General features: G+C 42.4%; 1 protein-coding gene across 2 annotated transcripts in view; it reads left to right on the top strand.

The window, feature by feature from the left end:
- Positions 1 to 19,596, top strand: part of tenm1 (teneurin transmembrane protein 1) — a 191,642-nt gene that overhangs the window by 105,304 nt on the left and 66,742 nt on the right. For both annotated transcript variants that reach the window (XM_026188289.2, XM_080287598.1), the window contains exons 9-17: positions 2,243 to 2,344; positions 4,842 to 5,036; positions 7,447 to 7,647; positions 9,483 to 9,668; positions 9,835 to 9,864; positions 9,976 to 10,122; positions 15,699 to 15,933; positions 17,206 to 17,325; positions 17,415 to 17,676. In XM_026188289.2, coding sequence (XP_026044074.2) covers positions 2,243 to 2,344; positions 4,842 to 5,036; positions 7,447 to 7,647; positions 9,483 to 9,668; positions 9,835 to 9,864; positions 9,976 to 10,122; positions 15,699 to 15,933; positions 17,206 to 17,325; positions 17,415 to 17,676 — 1,478 coding nt within the window. The remainder of the gene's footprint in view (positions 1 to 2,242; positions 2,345 to 4,841; positions 5,037 to 7,446; positions 7,648 to 9,482; positions 9,669 to 9,834; positions 9,865 to 9,975; positions 10,123 to 15,698; positions 15,934 to 17,205; positions 17,326 to 17,414; positions 17,677 to 19,596) is intronic.

Raw genomic sequence — 19,596 nt, 5'->3', positions numbered from 1 at the left:
GTCGATGTGTGCGTACAGTATCTTGGTGATTCTATGGTATATAAATGGATGCCATAAAAAAATACTGAAAAGGTACACGCTGATTTCAAAATAGATGCCATTATGAGAGTCAGATTGCATTTTCAAACATATTCTCTGCTGTAAAAAATGCCGGCAGATGCGGATAAAGCTCCTTTTTTCCTGTTCCGCTGATACCGACGTTTACATGTAGGCCACTTTGCCAGCACCGTCTTCTTTTTAAATCTGCTTAGGGAGAGAGTGCTGCTCCCTGCAGGGCTGTTAATTATACATAATTGCTTATTCACCTGCCATCACACGTGTGCTTGAATATTGCCTCTTTAAAACAATGGCCATAAGAAAAAGGAAAAAAAATCTGGGAAAGTTTCCTTCATAACTTTTAATAAAAAAGAGGATAAACAAAACTGGTGGTTGGCTAGAGGCTGGATACTTCTAGTTAGCTGAGCAGCCATTTCATCTTTTTTTTTCATAAATTCATAAAGCCCAAGGGTCATAAAGCATGGCTGAATCTTTACGGGCTCATAAAGTACAATTGGAATGCTTATTTGACCAATCAGATCACTTGGCTGGAAGCACCCATTTTATAATAGCATTTAACTTCAATAACTTATGGCATGAGTGATTTCTAACTGGCCAGGGTTTAGTCAGTGGAAAGAAGAGAGTGGGCGTCTCATGAATGCCCACACACGTGCACACTCACACACATACACGCTGTAACAAATAGAGGCATAGCTTTCTTATGCATTACCTCTTAATTGCACGGAGAGTTTTATGTTTGAGACATGAAAAGATACAGAGCTTATATCATTGCTGCAACCCTGCAGCCTTGTGAGAGATCTGACGGATCGCTCGCCTGCGCCCGATTCAAAAGCAACTCGGTGACCTTGCAGATGAGTTTTTGTTCATTACATGTGTCAGGTGCCACAGTCAATATTGGAATTTGTGCATAGGAGGCTCTTTTTTTTCTTCCCCCGAGCGTGAGAAAGAGAAACATTTGTGATTTCTCCCGACTGTGTGGGAGAGAAGATGATTGCCACTCCTTCTCTCCATCAGTGTGACGATGACAGGTGATGGAGGTGAAAATGACTTTGGTTTCTGTAGTGATGCGCTGCTGTGGAGGATAACGCTGCGCTGCCGGCTACTGGCAGGGCCTGTCTCATTAGCATGTGTCACACGCGCCTCAAGGCGGGTGTCACATAATAACTTTGTGTGCATGTGTTTGTAAGCGTGTGTGTGCGTGAGCCGTGCCACTGAAGGATTTGTCATCCATGCTCCCTGAGCAGAGCGAGCCAGGGGACTGCAGCGGTTTGACTCTGGAGTCGATCCCTGTTCAGAGGAGAGCGAGCAGGACGGCGCAGGGTCAAATAAAGGATGACATCCTCGACACTCATTTTAATTACTTTATCTAGCTTAGATGGAGCTCGCCTGCCACGAGACAACCTGCAGCATGGTTCAAATCCCCAGCTCTGCCAGCTGCTGATTCTTCTTCACCAGAAACTTGTGTCTTGAGCAGAGCTGAGAGCGAGGCTCCTGTAATGCTCTAAAATCATGAAAGCGCGCTCCGTTTTTATCTCCCCTATCTGCTCGGGCCCGGAGAATGAGCTCTGACATGATGGACGTATCAATAAGAGAAAAAGGGAGAAGAGTAAAAAAGAAGTTTTTCCTTTTGAAGTCTGATTGTGGATTACGATGAAATGCACATAGCCTACAGAGGGATAGGATGAAACGCACACATCCAGATGAGACAATGCTCTAGTAGAAACAAGCATCACATTGATCTTTTGCAATGCCCAGAGTGCATCTACTGTAGCGACGCGCCATTGTATATTCTCCACTTACTCGTGCACTCACAATGTCAGATTTTATGTTGTTCCAGTCTCGTTCCAAACTGCGGCCCGTGTAAACAGTTTGTTGATTAAGCCTTGATGTGTGTAAATTTGCGTACCGCGTGTTTCCAACCTGTAATGCAGTATAATGTGCTTAGTGCTACTGAGTGTAAGTGAGTGCTTGGCCGTTCCCCAGAGAGTGATAGCAGCTGGATCAGACTAATCTAATATAGCCCCTGTGTCTGGGGAGCCATCCATTGCTTATCAGATCTCTCATTCAATAACAGTGAGCCATGTCAGCTTATGGAGTTACATGCAGAATATTTTCAAGTTCTTGTATTATTTTCTGGCTTTTAATGTTCTGATGTGTGTGTTTGTTTGTGCGCGTGGGTATGCAGACTCAATGGACGGCTGCTCCACAGACTGTAACGGAAATGGAGAGTGTGTCGCTGGACACTGCCACTGCTTTGCTGGATTCTTGGGTCCTGACTGTGCCAAAGGTAAGAAATATCTATCTGTCTGTCTGTCTGTCTGTCTAATTTCAGTAAAAGAGCAAGTTTAAAAGAAATGCGTCTTTCATATTTTCCAGCCTCCCAACACAGTCTGGAGGGACTTTTTGTAGCCCTGAGCCTGTTCACTTCTGCTGAAAATGTTTCTAAAAGTTGTCACAAATGTGTAATTCACTTATATATATATATATATATTTGTATAAAGATTTAGTGATGTTCCAAAACAGCTACAAAGTCATTTTTACTTTGCAAGTCCTGACATTTTTGCACGGTACTATTTCATCATGCGGATGAATACACACATATATGCAGGGTTTTTCCAAGCACAAAATGGGCTTTTGCTGTTCTCATGCTGTCTTCACATGAGTGTGTGATATCTTACTAAACAATGCTGTTTCCAGTCTGTGGAGTTTTCTGTGATTTTATGGCCAACAACCACACATTTGTGTAAAAGTCTTCTGTAGATTTTATATTATTATATTATTTCTGTATATTTTGCTTTTGAGGGGGAAGACTTTCTGAAGTTTTTTCATAGTTTTTAGACATCGGCTGCTTTTTCATTCATTTTCAGTCCTGTCCTTGTACCTGACCATTTTGTTAAGCTACTTAACAATGACCGACAAGTCATTCAAGCATAAAACAGCCCCCGAACTCAAGAGATGAACCAGTGTTGTGTCTCCACAGAAGACACAGTATCTGTCTGTTTGTTATTAGCAAAAACACATGATTTGGTTCCTTTTCTGTAGTTGGATCTCTAAAAATGCCAAAGATAACACAATGAGACAGGGGAAAAAATGCCATTTTTGCACCAAGGTGATTCCCGGGGATTTATTAGCTGGAGGCTTGACATGGTGCAGTTTGTAAACTGTAAACTGGACAATTTTCTTCAAAAAAGCACAGAAAAAGAAGTGGCAGACCAAAGAACATATCGGATGGACAACATCTGAAAGTCTTGTCCTTAAGTAATAGAAAAAGAATTCAGCAAAGACCAGGACTGAGAGCTGTATCTGACCCTTCTTGGGGGGTTTCAGCCAGTGATGTTGGACAGCTTGTCAAGTTTATGTAATTATGAATGCAGAAAAGTACAGTTAGATTTTGATCCACGATGCAGTGCCGTCTGAAAAAAGCTTGCAGTGGCAGAATGCAGCTGTAGCTTTTATTCTGATATATAATTAATAATTAATACTAGTATAATAAATTTCAACGCTTTCTTCTTTTTGAAGCAAGAGTTAAGTAAATAATTGTTTTAGTTACTTCAGTAAGAGCTACCTTGTCAGTGGCTACTGGGTGAATTAGAGTACAATAGTGTAGATGGGGAGTGAACAGGCTCCGGTTTGCACAGATTTGCTCTAAACCTTCACGTTTCCTCCAACGTTGTTTCTCAATAAACACCTTCCCCGTAGCTCAGTGAGCACCACCCTTAATTTCTGATAAACTGTGACATGTCTGCATGAAGTCGTACATCGTATCAAGTCGGTGAAGACATCAGCAGCTGAACTCTTTTGGCTAGTCTTCATTACTGACCGGATCTTGTTTGCTCCCGTTTGCTCTACCTCCCTCCCTCTGCATCTCCACGGACAGATGCTCTATTTCCTCTCCCTCTCTCTCTCCCTCTTCTGCATTCTCCCCAAGAGTCAGTCTTTGTAAAAATTATTGTAGTTGAATCTGTCTCATTGTGTCGAAACAGGTGATATGATATCACTTCCTATGATTTATTTACGCTCATCATTTATTCATACGCTCCTGCCGTCTTTGCTCATTTGCTTGTGCTGTAATATCCTCTGCTCGAAAAAGTTAGACAGCAAGTTTTAGCACGAGCCGTAAAATGTGAAGTGTGATTTTATTACCGTGTGGCACAGAGCGTTCGATTTTACAACGGATCAAACAAACACGGGACACACGAGGCCCTCATTGCAAATTATTCGAGAGAAAAAGGCAATGGCTATGGATCATCTTTTTAATGCATTTGAACTTCCCGAGCTCTGACTGCGAGCGTGACTTCTATTCTACCTGTCATTACATTAGCCACACAGCTCTCCATCTCTGCATGGAGATAGCGCTGCCTCATTCTTTAAATCCCTAATGCTCTCTTTCCTAATCTTCGTTTTCACGATTGTTTTCACGGCCCGTTCAGAATGAGTGAGGTGACGTTGGGAGGATTTTCTACAATTCCTGGGTTGCCGTGGTAGCCAGGCTCAGGTGGTGCTTGAGTAAATTGAAACAGCGTGAGGGATAAGCTGGAGTGTGTGCGCGTGTGTACAGGTGTGTGTGTGTGTGTGCGTGAGGGAGAGAGAGAGAGGAAAAGACAGGGAGACAGAGGCTGCTTGAGGATTTGCTGAATCTGCGCACTACTGAGATAAGAGAGCGTAGCCCCACTCACGGTAGGTTACCACGGTCTTCCAGCTAATATACTGCAGCACTGTGTGTGTGTTTGTGCATAGGTGTACTACAGAATATGTGAGTGTAATCTGTGTTTGTCCTGTTGCAGATTCATGCCCCGTGTTGTGCAGCGGTAACGGCATGTATGAGAAAGGAAGGTGCGTGTGCCTGGAAGGGTGGAAGGGGGCAGAGTGCAACGTGGAGGAAGGTCAGTGCATCGATCCCACCTGCTCCAACCACGGCACCTGCATCCAGGGCATCTGCATATGCAGTCCGGCCTACAAGGGTGTTAATTGTGAACAAGGTAAGAACTGTTGTTTACACTGCTAAAAAGAAGAAGAAGAAAGGGCTCCACTTGCACACAAATGACTTTCCTCTTTTTATTAAAAGCAAGAATTGAATTTAACACCACCCTAATCAATATTTTTATATTGAGCAAGGATCAAATGACTTTGTGTGATACTAAAGGGATCCCACAGACTGACGGACCATGAGAGTCTCTGCAGAGCATTTTACCCTCGTCAGTTTTCACTTTTACATCCCCAAATTGCAAATTTCCTTTCCCGGATGAACTTCATACAGCCTTTGTCCTCGCCCACACTGCAGCTGGAGCAGCCAGCTGTTTTTTACCTGCTGCACCACATGGCAGGCAGACAAAGTTAGAAACATGATAGTGAACTTAATTTTGTTGCGTCTCCTGCCCTGACCCCATCGGGCTGCAGCAGAAGGATGCCCCTCGCTGGTTCTTCCTGTTATAAGAGAGTTTTTCTTCTCACTGTCACTGAGCTTGCTCGTAGCAGGTCATCAGATTGTTGGGGCTTACTCTATATAATTGCAGAGTCCTTAACTTTCACTATAAAACACCTTGAGGTGACAGTTGTTGTGATTTAGCACAATATAATAATTTTATAAATGGCTCACATCTTTTAAAAATCAACATTTTTGTAACCTGAAGTCAGACCTGAACCGTGAATTAGTGACTATTTTGTTTCCATCTTCATCTTCTGAACATTTTTTCCCAGTTGGGAAAATCACATTGAAAAATACTTATTCTTCTTTTATCCTTTCTTTTCCTTTTATTTCAACAAACCAAAGTAAGAATCTCGTGAAATGTAAGCAAATGTCAACAATGTTATTGAGAGATCAAACTGTAAAGCACGATGAGAAGTCTAGCTTTAGAACTTCAAAACACGTTCATGCGGCTCGGAAAGACCAAGAAAAAAAGAAATGTTGTTGAACAGTAACTATTTGTAACACTGGCAAAGTAAATAATGTCTTAGACATTCAAATACTGTCTGAGAGTGTCGCATTCACAAAGAGACAGTCTGAACAAAAGCTGATGGAGACGTAAACACCTTTACTAATGCTACAACTACTGCTCTACTACCACTACTAATAATATTTATGTTAATAGGAAAATTGCAGACATTTAATTCTAAACATGTAGACTAAAGCTTTAGCTGTTTTGACATAATATATTTTAATAAGTGACCTTTTCACTTTTCAAACCAGAAGACAAAACGAGTTTCAAACATTATAGAATCGTGACCACATTTCACTTTTTAATGTTTCACATAATAAACCCACATTCAAGAAAAACCTCCTTCCAAATATCCCAGTTTTGGCTTATCTAAAAACTGTAGCAGCAGACAGGTCCGATGGTCCTTGTCATACATGCATCTTTCAGGACAGACTGCTCAGGCCTTGCTTTTTCTTTTTCTCCTTCTTTTTTTCTCTTTTGAAACAATCATCACACCTCCAGGCTAAATGTGTTTCCTCATAAAGAGAAATGGGGGGTGTGGCAGTAAACAGATTGAAGATACTCAGCATGCAAATGTCAGTTTAGTATCATTGTGATTCTGTGTATAATATACGCAGAGTGGCAAGAAAGAATTTGGCCTGTGCGCGTTTCATGGAGAGGGTAAGAACATCTATTCAGACTGACTTAAGCAGGAAAAACGGTCACTAAACCTTCGCTATCGGTTAGGCTTTCCTGGAAGCAACAAATGGCATTCTCGGCATAGCAGGAAAAAGACCTGTAAGCAAAGGAAGTAAAAAACAATGACAGTACAATTGATTCGAGTCTCAGGTAGTTAAGGCAGCTTGCAGCTGTGGAGTAAAACAAGCCTTGGGCGTTTGCCACATCCCCTTCATTGTAAAACCATCCAATAAATTACCAAAAAACAAACAAAGCTGCAATATTTGAAAACAATTATGACGTTACACCTGACAGAAACACCGATGGCACAGCTGTCCTAAAGACCTCCGCTGCTGCCTTCTCTGTCTCGGCCTGCAGAGACTGAATCACGTGTTTGACCTTGAGCGGCGAAGCTGAGCTGAGCCGAGTTTAGCCGAACTTTGCTGAGCTTTGGCTCGGTGCTCAGGGCTGTAATTACACACACTAACACAGCGTAGCATGGACCACCGTGACACACATACACACACACACACAGCCGCACACCAACCAACCCATTTCACCCCTTATCAAAGCCTCGGCTCTAAGTGTCCTATGAAGTGTAATGTTGTGGAACAGATACAGGGATTGTATCTGGGGTGGTTAACTCCTGGATGGGATGCAAAGAACACTGCTTTCATACTCGGTGAACTGATAATTATAACGAGACAGGCTCTCGCCGCCCCCCCTCCCCTTCGCTCCTTCCTTTCACCTCTGACTCAGCCGTGCTTTTATATTCCACCCTCCCCTCCGTCCGCAGTGGACTGTGTAGACCCTCAGTGCGGCGGGCACGGCGTGTGCGTGCGTGGGGAGTGTGTGTGCTCGGCGGGCTGGGCGGGAGTGAGCTGCGATGACCCGCTGCCAGCCTGTCAGGAGCAGTGTTCGGGACATGGCACCTATCTCCCAGAGTCAGACACCTGCACCTGCCAGCCCAACTGGACGGGACCAGACTGCTACACCGGTAAGAGCTGAGGATTATTGTTCACACACAGGAAAAAAGAAAACAACCAAAACAAAAAAAAAAACACTGAAAATTGAAAGTGCACATCGCTAGGTTGCCAGTGTTCTGGTAGCACGCATGGTCTTGCCAGATACTATTTTCTGGGGATTTGATAGACATGAGAGAAATGTGGATTGGAGCCACACTGTGAGCTGTGTGTATGCGCCTCTACATGCGTGTGTGTTCGCATGGGCGTTTTGTGCACTCACTCTTCATGCTAGTCGTAAATGAGATTTCCTCTCATGAATCTTTGAGTGCAGCAGCTATGCCGCAACACACATGCTCATGCGCGTACAAATACACAGGCGCTCGGACGCTCGCATTCCCTTTTAGCTAAATGAGGAAAGAAAATTACAGTGAGAAAAATGTGTTCTTTAAAAGACTTCTTTTCTCATTTTTGCTGCAAGGCCTGTTAGAGATCGCAACTCTGAGGAGCATTCAGCTTGGCATTTAAAAGCTCGCCAACATTTATAACATACCTGAGCACAACATGTTAGTTAGTGAGTGTTTGTTAAATATAAAAAGCCTTGATAGATCTGAAAGGACTTTTATTCTGCTTGCTTGCAAAGACAGCAATTCTTTACCGATTATGAAGGAAAAAGACTAGAACAAGGCGAGCCAAGCAAGTCTACTGTGGTGTCTAAACATAGGTTACAGCGTGGCGTGGAACACAGTGGGGGGGAAAAAGAAGTTTCCTCATCCTTGCAGTGTGAGCTGACAGAGAGGAAAATAGCCATTTTAAGGTTGGCTTTTCTCTGGTTCCACCAGACTAACTTAATGCTGGCGTTGGGAAGAATCCTCCTTGCCATGCACACCGATGATTTGCAAGCAATTGGCATTAGCACCTGCTTTCAGGTGTGTGCATGCCTTATTATAGTGATATAGCCCATGATAATGATAGACCGTGGCTGAATATCTGAGATATGAGCGGCCTCCCTCTACCTGCCGGGCTTTTAATCAAAAGGACCCAGCAATTCTATGTCCTGGTCTTGTTGAGGCATAGCTAAGTTAATGTAATTCTAATAGAGAGCCTAAAAAAACCTCTCCAACTTTAATCCACTTTTTCCTCCCTCTCCATGCTATGTATATTTAAATTGAAATAACTTTTTACTGCAGCTGGATAAGTAGTCTTTGTGTGCCTCCAGCACTTTGCTCTCTTTACTGATGGATGAGGCTTTGCCTCTGCAGAGGGAGAGAGCGAGGGAGAGCTGGATGCAGAGGCGAAGTACAGAGAAAAGGAAATAGACAAAAACAGGAGGAAAGAATTTTAAATGCACGTTGCAAGACAGAGGGGAAGAAAGTTACGGAGAAAAGAGAAAGTTAACAGAGAAGATGATGGAAAATGAAGAAAGAGGAAAAAGAGGTATTAACATACCCAACATATCTGATCAAAATGTCAGAAAAGAATAATAGAGCCGAATTGAAATCCCTGTAGTTTAAATATGCGGTGCAAATACGAATCATTTGGCTGTTATGAGTGTATTCACTCTTCTCCTCCTTCAGGGAGCTCAGCTATTAGAGGTGGGAAGATTGTGTATTGTGAGAACGTAGACTCTTTAGTCTCTGAGGTTATCTTTTTCTATCGCTTGTTATTTTTTTTCTCACCTGTATCCAATGGCTCACCCCCAACTCTTTGAAACTTCTTTCTGCTCTCTGCGTCCCCGGTGCCTCTTTTACATTTTTCCCCTCTTCCACCGCTCAATTCCTCCATCTGTTCCACTCCCTCTCATTCCCTTCCCCTCTCACACTTAAATGCTTTTTTTTCTCACGCATATCTCCACCCACCTGTTCGGCAGAGCTGTGCCCGGTGCCATGTGGCAGCCACGGCGTTTGCTCAGAAGGCCAGTGCCAGTGCGAGGAGGGTTGGATTGGCGCTGCGTGCGACCAGAGAGCATGCCATCCTCGCTGCGAAGAGCACGGCCAGTGCCACGATGGGACCTGCGTGTGCCAACCTGGCTGGGAGGGAGAGCACTGTAACATTGGTGAGCGGTGCCCAAGTCCACGTGGGAGTGTTCGGTTGTCTTGTGATATTTTGATGAGTATGATTAATGCGTTTACAAAAAAAAGAGGTGTTGTTGTTGTTCTTTGGATGTTTTCCATTTACAATCATTCTGGTTTTACGCAATTCTCACTTATTTGTTCCCGCAGTTACTCATGATTTGGATGTCGTAGTGAAAGGTAATTTATTTTTACTCAGGTGATAAATTTCACATTGTGCTCCTCCAGCGTCCTCACAAGCGCTAAAACTCTGTGTCTGTGTGCACGAACACGTGGGACACACCTTTTCAGATGGCTGCCCGGGGTTGTGCAGCGGGCACGGGCGCTGTACCCTGGAGCAGAGCGGCTGGCGTTGCGTCTGCCAGGCTGGATGGAGTGGGCCTGGATGCAGCGTTGTCATGGAAACTGACTGCAGTGATGGAACAGACAACGACGGAGGTGAAATTCTACCATCTTCTGTCATTTTCCATCTCTTTACCTCTTTCTTTTCTGTCTTTCGGGCAGATTGTCCCTTCTACCCTGTTACTTCTTGTTCAGTTTCCATCTAAACAAAAAAAGAAAAAAATCAGCCTCATTGTTCCTCCCCTTCATCGCACTGTGCTGTCCCAGTCCTGCTGAGACTCCCGAAGAGTCCTGCTGGACATTATTATACTGAATACGTATTTGTGTTTGTGTGTATGCCTCTTCATTTTGTGCGAGAGTGTGTCTGTCTGCTTTTCCTCTTATCACAGCTAAATGTCTAATATGCATACCACCTGCTAGGATAAAAGGCACTCAGAGAAAATTTCCCAAGTCCAAATACAGCAAACCATGCATAATAGATTTCTGCTTCTTTTTTGCTTATGGTTGTCAGGTGTCTGGTGGCAGGTGAGAGGTTTGTGTCTCAAGGCCATGTAGTTGTGTTTTCCTAGCTGAAGAAAGGAACATTTCAGCGATGGCAGGATCTCTACTCATTACAATCATTCCGTCGCCATATCGGTCCCATCTGCAGCTCTTTTACAAAATAAAAAAGGTAGTTGTAAGGATGTAGTGCACTATTGCATTGCTTTCAACTGTGCCCATTCACTTTGAAACTCTATCAAATATCCATTATGGGCATGGCTGTTAAGCCGGGGATGTAATCCATCATTGCAAACAAGGTAGTGTTGCTTTTGTTTGGAGGAAAACCCTTTTTCCCTTTTTTTTGTTTGTGGCTCCAAGTTTTTTGATTAGAGTTGTTTGAATCAGCCACAGGAAACCACAAACACATACATATTTTCTCTGGTTTCTGGTTGCACAGGTTTCTTTTTAGGTAGCTACAAAGCAACTCTTTTTTTCCGTCTCCACATTGTTTACACAAACTGCATGATTGACTCAGCGACACTTCACAAAATCGGCGCTGATGGCTGTTCAGCACATGAATTACAGGTCCTTATTTTGGATTATAACGTCAGAGCCCGGGCAATAAAAAATGTTTTGTAGACTGTAAAATAAGGGCTGAATAGAGGAAAGGAGTCCTAGCAGGACTGTGCCTTGGCAGCGGTGTGGTTATGCTTCAGTATTGTATCGATGGATTATGTCTTTTTGTTCGGTCTATTTTTGTGTGTGCGTGTGTTCATTTGTGGTTTTTAAGGAATAAAGGACTGTTGTAGTGATGAATAGCATTAACTGTTTATTCAGTCACACATTTCTTCATTTAATGGTGCACTTTCACCATTTTTTTACATAAATGTCAGCATACTGCTTAAGGGAATACTATCCACCCTGGGAAAAATACAGTGTCTTCTGTGGTACTGAGGGAGTTTTGTCAGATCTGTAAGAAATGATGACATCAGGAGTTATCTCAGCTAGCTACAAAGTTAGATAAAACAAAGTATTAGAATTTGAAGACATAAGATTAACTTATCGAGCTAGTCTTGGAGCTTTTCCCGGCTTAAGTTTGGGTAGACACTGAGTGCATTGGCAGGCCATCACGGGGCTATATGTTAAGGTTGAAACAATTAAGTATCTGCTGTTATAAGGAGATCTGACATCCTGGATTCTTGTTGTCTGACACTCTGACAGCCTCGTGTCTGGTTTTCTGGCATGATGCTGGAAGGAGCCAGCCAGCAAACACTCCAGGAAGTCACTGCCCTGCCAAGAAATAGTTTGACCCACAACCTGCCCTGCCATCCCCATAAAACTGCAAACTGTTGTTATGGTTTTTGTTTGGATGAGGAAAGAAAATATGATTTTTAATTTGTAATCTTTAAAGCTGCTTATTGGTTTTAATACCTTTGAACAAAGCCAGCTCGACTGTTTTCCTGATGCATCCACTTTTAGGCTAATCAGTTGCTGGCAGTAAACATATTCTGAACAGAGTGGTATCTAGATTTTCTCATCTGACTCTCAGCGAGAAATTACATTTTCTAAAATTTCAAACTGTTCCTGTAAAACCAGGGTTTTAAACATAAGGCCTGTGGCCCGGAATCAACCCTGCAAAGACTCCAATCCTACACGCTTTGGGAAACGTGAAGGACATTTGGTACCTACTGCGTTCTCATAAGTTTTACAACTACACCAAAATTATTAAATAACAGATGAGCAATCACATGTTAGAAAAGCTTCAGGTTTTTTCCTCTATCTGCACATATTTCTGTCAGGTTCACAGTAAAGAAAAAGAAAAAGAGGACATTTTCTATTAATTAATTAAAAAAACTGTTTTATACTGTAATTACAGGACAGTATGGGCAGTGAGCTACCAGAACTTCTCTGCAATTTTACACATTTAATTTTTAAAATTTAAGCCCAAAGAATTGTACTGACAGATTTCTTTAATTTACTACTGCAGAATTACTTAATGCTAACATAGAAAAACTGAGATGCATTATTAATTTGCACTTCATTTTCTTATATTGAGATCTTAGGGATTAAATGTGCAGTTAAACTTCTTTGCACCCACAGAAAAGGGAGTTTCACTGGTCCGTCCCACTTAAGATCAAAGTGGGCTGAATGTATCTCACAATGTAAAATTAGTTTGATTCCTTGATGTAAAAGACACTGTTCCCAGCACTTCACTTCTTTCACCTTGTGTCAGGTTACAGCTTTAGTCCAGAATGGATTCAATTCATTTTTCAGCTGTAAATCTTTTTCTTTGAGATTCTTGTAAATTTATAAAAACAAAAATATGACATGTACATAAGTACTCACAGCCTTTGCTCCCTACTTCGGTGAAGCACCTTCAGCAGCACCTTATACCCTCTTTTCAAGTCTGATGCCGCAAGCTTGGCAAACCTATTTTTGGGCAGTTTCACTCATTCTTCTTTGTAAAACCTCTCAAGCTCCGTCAGTCTGGATGGAGAGCGACACTCGAGGAGGTTCACAGAGCGGTCCCAAAGCTGGTTCTTTGTTATCTTGGCTGTGTACTCCAGAGCACTCTGGAGCAGATTATCATCAGGGATGTCTCTGTATGTTGCTTCATTCATCTTTCACTCGACCCTGACTAGACTAACAGTTCCTGCTGCCCCACAGCATAATGCTGCCACCACCGTGCTTCCTATAGGGATGTCATTGTCCATATGAGAAGCGGTGCCTGGGTTCCTCCAGACATGATGTCTTGCATTCAGGTCAAAGAGTTCAATTTTTGTTTTATTAGAGCAGAAAATTTTATTTCTCATTGTCTGGGAGTCCTTCAGGTGACTTCTGGTAAACTCCAGGTGGGCTGTCATGAGCCTTTTACTGAGTGGCTTTCCTCTGGCCACTCTATCATGCAGGTCTGATTGTTAAAGTGCTGCAGAAAAGGTTGGCTTCCCGTCTCCATAGATCAACACTGATGTTCTGTCAAAGCGAACATTGGATCACTTTCTCAGTCACTCATGTTTGCCAGGCGGCTCTTCAAGAAGTCCCGGTGGTTCCCATTTACAGCTGAGGATTTATGAAGTCCACTGTGCTCATTGGGACTTTCAATGCTGCAGGAGTTTTTCTGTACCTTCCCCAGATCTGTGCCTCAATACTGTTCTATCTCAGAGGTCTGTAGACAGTTTCTTGGACTTCATGGCTTGGTTTGAGTTTAGCACAGGTGGACTGAGTGATCGGTCAAGTGGTCAAAACATCTGACAGATGATTGGTGGAAACAAGATGCACCTGAGCTCAATTTTCAATGTAACGGAAAAGACTGTGAATATTTATGCACATGTTAAATTTTAATTTGTTTTTATTTTGAATGAATTTTAAGCTGAAATTTAGCTGTTGCTAAGTTGGCTCTTTTTTCTTTGGGGCAGGTAACCATATCATAATGGCAACGAGTTGTGATGAGGTATCAGCTAGCAGCTAATTAGCACTAAGTAACACACCAAAATATCAAAATTTCCCTGAGCAAACTTCTTGGTCTGTTTGTACAATTATTAGCACATTTTTGTAGAAGGCTGTAAACATGCTTTTTTCTGCTTTGAAGTCGGACATTTTAACAAGGGAGACTATTTGCTTTTGGAGCCAGCCTCAATTTGAGGGACTGCAGATTTTGGCACGTTCGTGTCGCCTTCATTTTCCAGCTCCTTGGGGTGCAGTTTGAGCTCATCCCACATGAGACTAAAAGACAGGATTTGATTTAATATATTTTTTTCTTTGTGAAAGAGTAGGTTAAGTAGAGGTTGATGTAGCGAACAGATGGAAGCCAGACAAAAAAAAGATGCAGTGAATACACTCTATGGCAGTATATGCAAAATGGGATCACTGTAAACATACTGCATTAAAATACCATATGAATATTAATCTTCAAATGTCTAAATGTCTGTACTGAAGGTGTGAAAGTGTTCACTTTACTTGTGCTTATGCCAAAGAAGTGCTTGCTGACAACGCCTTATGCAGTCGGTTCCTACTTCTCTTACCTTGCAGTACTTCCATCTCTCTGCGCAGCTTTTCAAATGCCATAATTTCCAGCCGCACAATTCAGCCATCGCTCTTAATTGGCAGATATATGGTAGGCTCTCATAGCCTTCTCTCGACGCAATCTTTTTGTCTCTGAAGATAGACAGAGATGGAATGATGCTATCACAAGTAATCAGAGAATAAAGAAGAACGTTGAAGAGAGAGTTTCAATTATTCTGCCTGGATGGGAGCGAAGAAAAAAATGTATTGTGCTTTCTGTTGAAGAAAAAAATAGAAAAAGAGCATTTATTCTGCACATCTGAGCAGTAAAATCACATGCACATACATATTTATATGTATTACACGTGTTCCAAATTTCCATTTTTACTGCTCGTCTTTGTGCGCAGCGTTTAAGAGCCGCGCCTCCCTAATAAGCTACAAACTTGTCTGTTCCTTGAATGATATTTCAAATTCAATTAATAATGTGCTTTCAAGTTCAGATAGTGAATCTTATGGAATTCAGCCATTGTACTGAGTTATCTTTGCAGGGGGAGGTTATAATAGAATATTGTTGGCCTTTAGCTCCCTGCTCTGTGGTCAGATGCATTTAAATGTCAGCACTGTTTCCTGCCTTTTCAGAAACAGGCTTGAAATAGGAAACACAAATGCCAGCCTGGGTCCTATTACCTGCCGCCCTGCTTTGTATCCGTGGCTCATTGTTTATGCCAGCCTTTTATGGATCACATTCAAATAATGCTGGCGATTCAAGTCTGATTTATAGCAATAGATGCTATAATTGTACTCTGATGGCCCCTAATAAATTTCATTTGATTGATTCTTGTGATAACGATGATGCATGCATAGTTCGTTATTGCAGATCGCATTACTCCGAAAGAGTTTCTCACTGGCCGGCACTGCAAGAATCATTTATTTGATATTATGTCTGAGGTTTTATTGGGTCTGCTTCTAGTCTTTTACTGAAGGTGCATAGAGTACCTTGGCCTTGGTCCTCTTAACCTTATAGCCACTTACAAATATTAAAGCCTGTGTTAATTATGCATTCTAAGGTGAAGTAGTAAATTTAATTCCCCTCTAAACCACCTCTTCTGTGGTGCTTGTTTGAAAATGCGTGCCTTTTTGCTACTGTTGGTCTTCTCTTTTGTACAATTTTAACCTCCTGTGCGTTTCAGATGGCCTGTTGGACTGCGTAGATCCCGATTGCTGCGAGCAGCTGAGCTGTGGCTCTGACCCCCTGTGCCAGGGTTCGGCCGACCCGTTGGCCCTGCTGCAGCAGGGCTCGCTTCCCCTCACCACACCCCATTCTCCCACCAGCACGCACACTCACAGCTTCTACCACCGCATCCGCTTCCTTCTTGGCAAGGCGGCCACACACACTCTCCCTGGAGATGTGCCCTTTGATACCAGGTATGCGCTTATTTACTCTTTGTGCCGTATTCTTATATGTAGTCTAGTATTTGTGTTTGCGCATCCATGCTCTCGAGTTGTTCGACTGCACGGTGCGCTGAAAGACCTCAGGAGTAGACGATGGACAAATACATCCATTTTAATGACTTGCAACGTCCACTGGATGTCATTTGTTTAATGAGGATTTGTGTTTGCATGTGAATGGGGCATGTCGTGTGTTCAAGCGCCTGCACGTACATCTGTTACCCTGAAGATCGGCAGTCACACGACAGCACATTGTTCCTTCTTCCAGGATCCGTGTCAGAATCCAGCTACAGAGTGTTTGTTTGGTACATATTAATGCTTTATGTGTCATTCAGTTACACCAGTCGTAAAGGTGTCACCATAAATTTTTCAGCACCCTCTGACTGCTGTCTAAGAGCGCAAATCCATCTCAGCGACATTATGATGACCTAGAAAATTTGGTTTGGAAAACAAAAGGGGATACCACTCTGAAAAATGGCAAAGTGCTTCTTTTTTTCCCCGACCCGTTGGTTCACTTGTAGAATAAACAAATAAATTAATTATGTGGCATTTTTTTCTGAGGGGAAATCGATTGCAGCTTTCAGGACAGGAGTAACAAACGGGACTACGCAGTCACCCGGAGAACACCTCACCATCCTTCATTTATCCTTTTTTCCGGAGTAACAGATTGACTCCATCGTGAATGTGTGCGTACGTGTGTGCGTGTGCAACGCATGTGTCGGCCTAAATCTGTCTTTATTGCACCGGGGCAGCTGTTAGTCCAGGTTCAAGCAGTGTAATCTATTCTTTACCTGCAAAATCAAGATGAATATTTTCAAATGGGAGAGATGCTTCTCATCATTTAGGGCCTTTTTAAAGAACAACCTGGCCTGCTTTGTTTTTTTCTTGGTTTTTTTGCTGCAGGTAGCGCTGTCACTGTAATATAAAAATGATGTGGAAGTTTTGGTCTCTTTATGACAAGGTGTTGAAAGGTTTTACTGTGGGTGAAGCTATATTTGTGATCCTTGTATCCTGGCAGTCTCTGGCAGACTTTTTTCTGTGCTGAAGAATGGAATTGTACTGAGAAGAATAAACTCAGCTGCTTTTTTATTCGCACAAGGTCATCTGGCAAGTGCATCACAATGTGCCTCTCTCTTCAAACAGTGATTATGTTCTCCATCACTGTAAACCTGTCATCTCTCCCTCTCTTTGTTTATCTCCATCTCTTTTTTCCCTCTCCCTCTCTCTCTCTCGTCTTTGTTTTGGCAGTCGGGTAGCTGTGATCCGAGGTAGCGTTGTGCTGCAGGATGGCTCTCCTCTCGTTGGAGTCAACATCTCTTTTCCGCAGCACCCCGAGTATGGTTACACCATAAGTAGGCAGGATGGAAGGTACAAATTTAGGCACAAGAGACACACAAAAAACTACATTTCTAATTCCTTTTCTCCTCCAAACTTAGTTGCTCCTCATTTCTCTCCAGCTTTGACCTGGTGACCTTGGGCGCCATGTCTATGACCTTGATGTTCCAGCGTCCACCCTTCCTCCCTCAAACACGAACCATCTGGTCCCCAAATAACAACTTCCTGGTTCTAGATCAGGTGACAATGTCCAGGGAGGAACCTCAAGCTCCTAAATGTGACATCAGGAGCGTTCTGAGTCCCTATCCTCTCGTCCTGCCCTACCCACTTTCCAGATACACCGCATCGTGTGCAGAGAAGGGGCCAGCCATACCTGAGCTACAGGTAAAATCCCTGTTGACAGACGTAATCACTGTTCTCAAACACAAGCCCACGACTATGGTAGCTATGTGATGGTGCTGATTTCCTGATATCTTTTCTCACCTAATTAACTGAACATAATTGCCTGGATTTAGTCATAAAGAAATAAAAATAGCAAGAGTAACGAAGCATTTAATGTGTGCGTGTGAGTGTCAGCGAGAATGAAGCTTACATAAACTTTGTAACAGCTCAGCAACAAACCAACCTGGCCTCACACGATTGAGACAAACAGGATTGTGCAAATTTAGCTCGATTCATATTTGCATCATGCAAACACCAAATGAACAAAATGCAAATGTGTGCTACATCCATACACTTCCCCACCACAAAAGCAAATTAAGTACCTGAAAATCAGATGTGAAGGTCATTCAGGTGGTTACATATTTACTTCACAATGTAGCGCCAAAGATTGGTTTTTTTGTTGTTCACAGAGAGCAGGACCTCACCCTGTGACTTTTTTTTCTCTCTCACTACATTTGTTTTTTGTGGTTTTTTGGTAGATTAAAAGCACAAAGCACATTATTCCTTTTCGCTCTCGCTTGAAAATATCATCATTCAAGGCCACAGATACACTATCTGCACTTTGTATCAACAGAACATCAAAACGAATGAAGGGACATTTTTTATCTTAGCTTAGCTCACACAAGCATCGGGTAAATAAATGGAAAGAACAGCACTGACAGTTCGTACATGTAACATGTTCATTGACTATAGTGAACACAGGCAGCTGGTTAAATGAAAAACTTTATGAATAGAGTAATACAGTATATACTGGATATACAGTGCTGTGCAAAAGTCTTGGGTCACCCCTCATTTACCTATATCTTACTAGGAAAACCGGAAATGCATCCAGCAACTTACTGAAACATGTGCAAGCATACTTGTCGGTGTATGTTTGTATTATCTTTGACGTTTGCTTCCAAGAAGCCAGGCTATCAAGAAGTCATTCGTACAGAAAGGGTAAAGAATGCTGAAATACACAAGAACTGGACTAAAGATTGGCCTACAGGCTCTACCATGGTGGCTGTGGGGCTGCATTTTAGCCAGTGGTGTTGGAGATATTTAAAAATTGATGGGATTATCAACAGAAAACAACCTTCAGATTTTTATTCGCCGTGGAATACCCTATAGAAGATGTCTGAGCTTCATTTTTCAGCACGAGAACAATCCCGAACACACTAGCAGTGCAGTAAAAGCATATCTAGGTAGAAAACACCTACATAATGGAACACTATCCATCATGGATTGGCCTCCCCAGAGCCCAGATAACAATATTATTGACACAGTGTGGGATCACCTTGACAGAGAACAGCTCAAAAGTCAGCCAGCATCCAAAGATGAATGTTTTTTGTTTGTTTATTAAGTCACTGACCTATAAAACACCGAGGCACAGACAGCACAACCAATTTTAAATGGTAGCTTTTAGTCCTTTGTTACTGTCATGTGAAAACTGATGGAATTATGAACGCGGAAAAGTGCCATCAGATTTTTATCCACCATCTGGCAAGCATCAGCTGGTACGGATCAACATGACAGTGATGCCAAACACACTTCCAGTGCAGTAAAACCATATTCGGATGGAAAAACACAACATCAGTCATGGATTGGCCTCCCCTGGGCCCAGATCTCAGTATTATTGACACAGTGTAGGATCGTCTTGACAGAGAACAGAACAAAAGGCAGCAACATCCAGAGAAGAGCTTTAAATGTCCTTCAAGAAGCCTGGAGAAGAAATGACAAGAAAGCATTGGTTTTTGCCTTATATACTATATTCAGTTCAGTTCAGTTCATTTTTATTTCAAACATTTCAAACATGTGCCTTCACAATCATTACAAAATATCATTCCATTATTTGTTTGAAAAGGAGTAGGCTGAAGTATTTAC

Source organism: Astatotilapia calliptera, chromosome 2, assembly GCF_964374335.1.
Source record: "Astatotilapia calliptera chromosome 2, fAstCal68.1, whole genome shotgun sequence".
Classification (NCBI taxonomy): domain Eukaryota; kingdom Metazoa; phylum Chordata; class Actinopteri; order Cichliformes; family Cichlidae; genus Astatotilapia; species Astatotilapia calliptera.
This window is presented reverse-complemented; position numbering and strand designations above follow the sequence as displayed.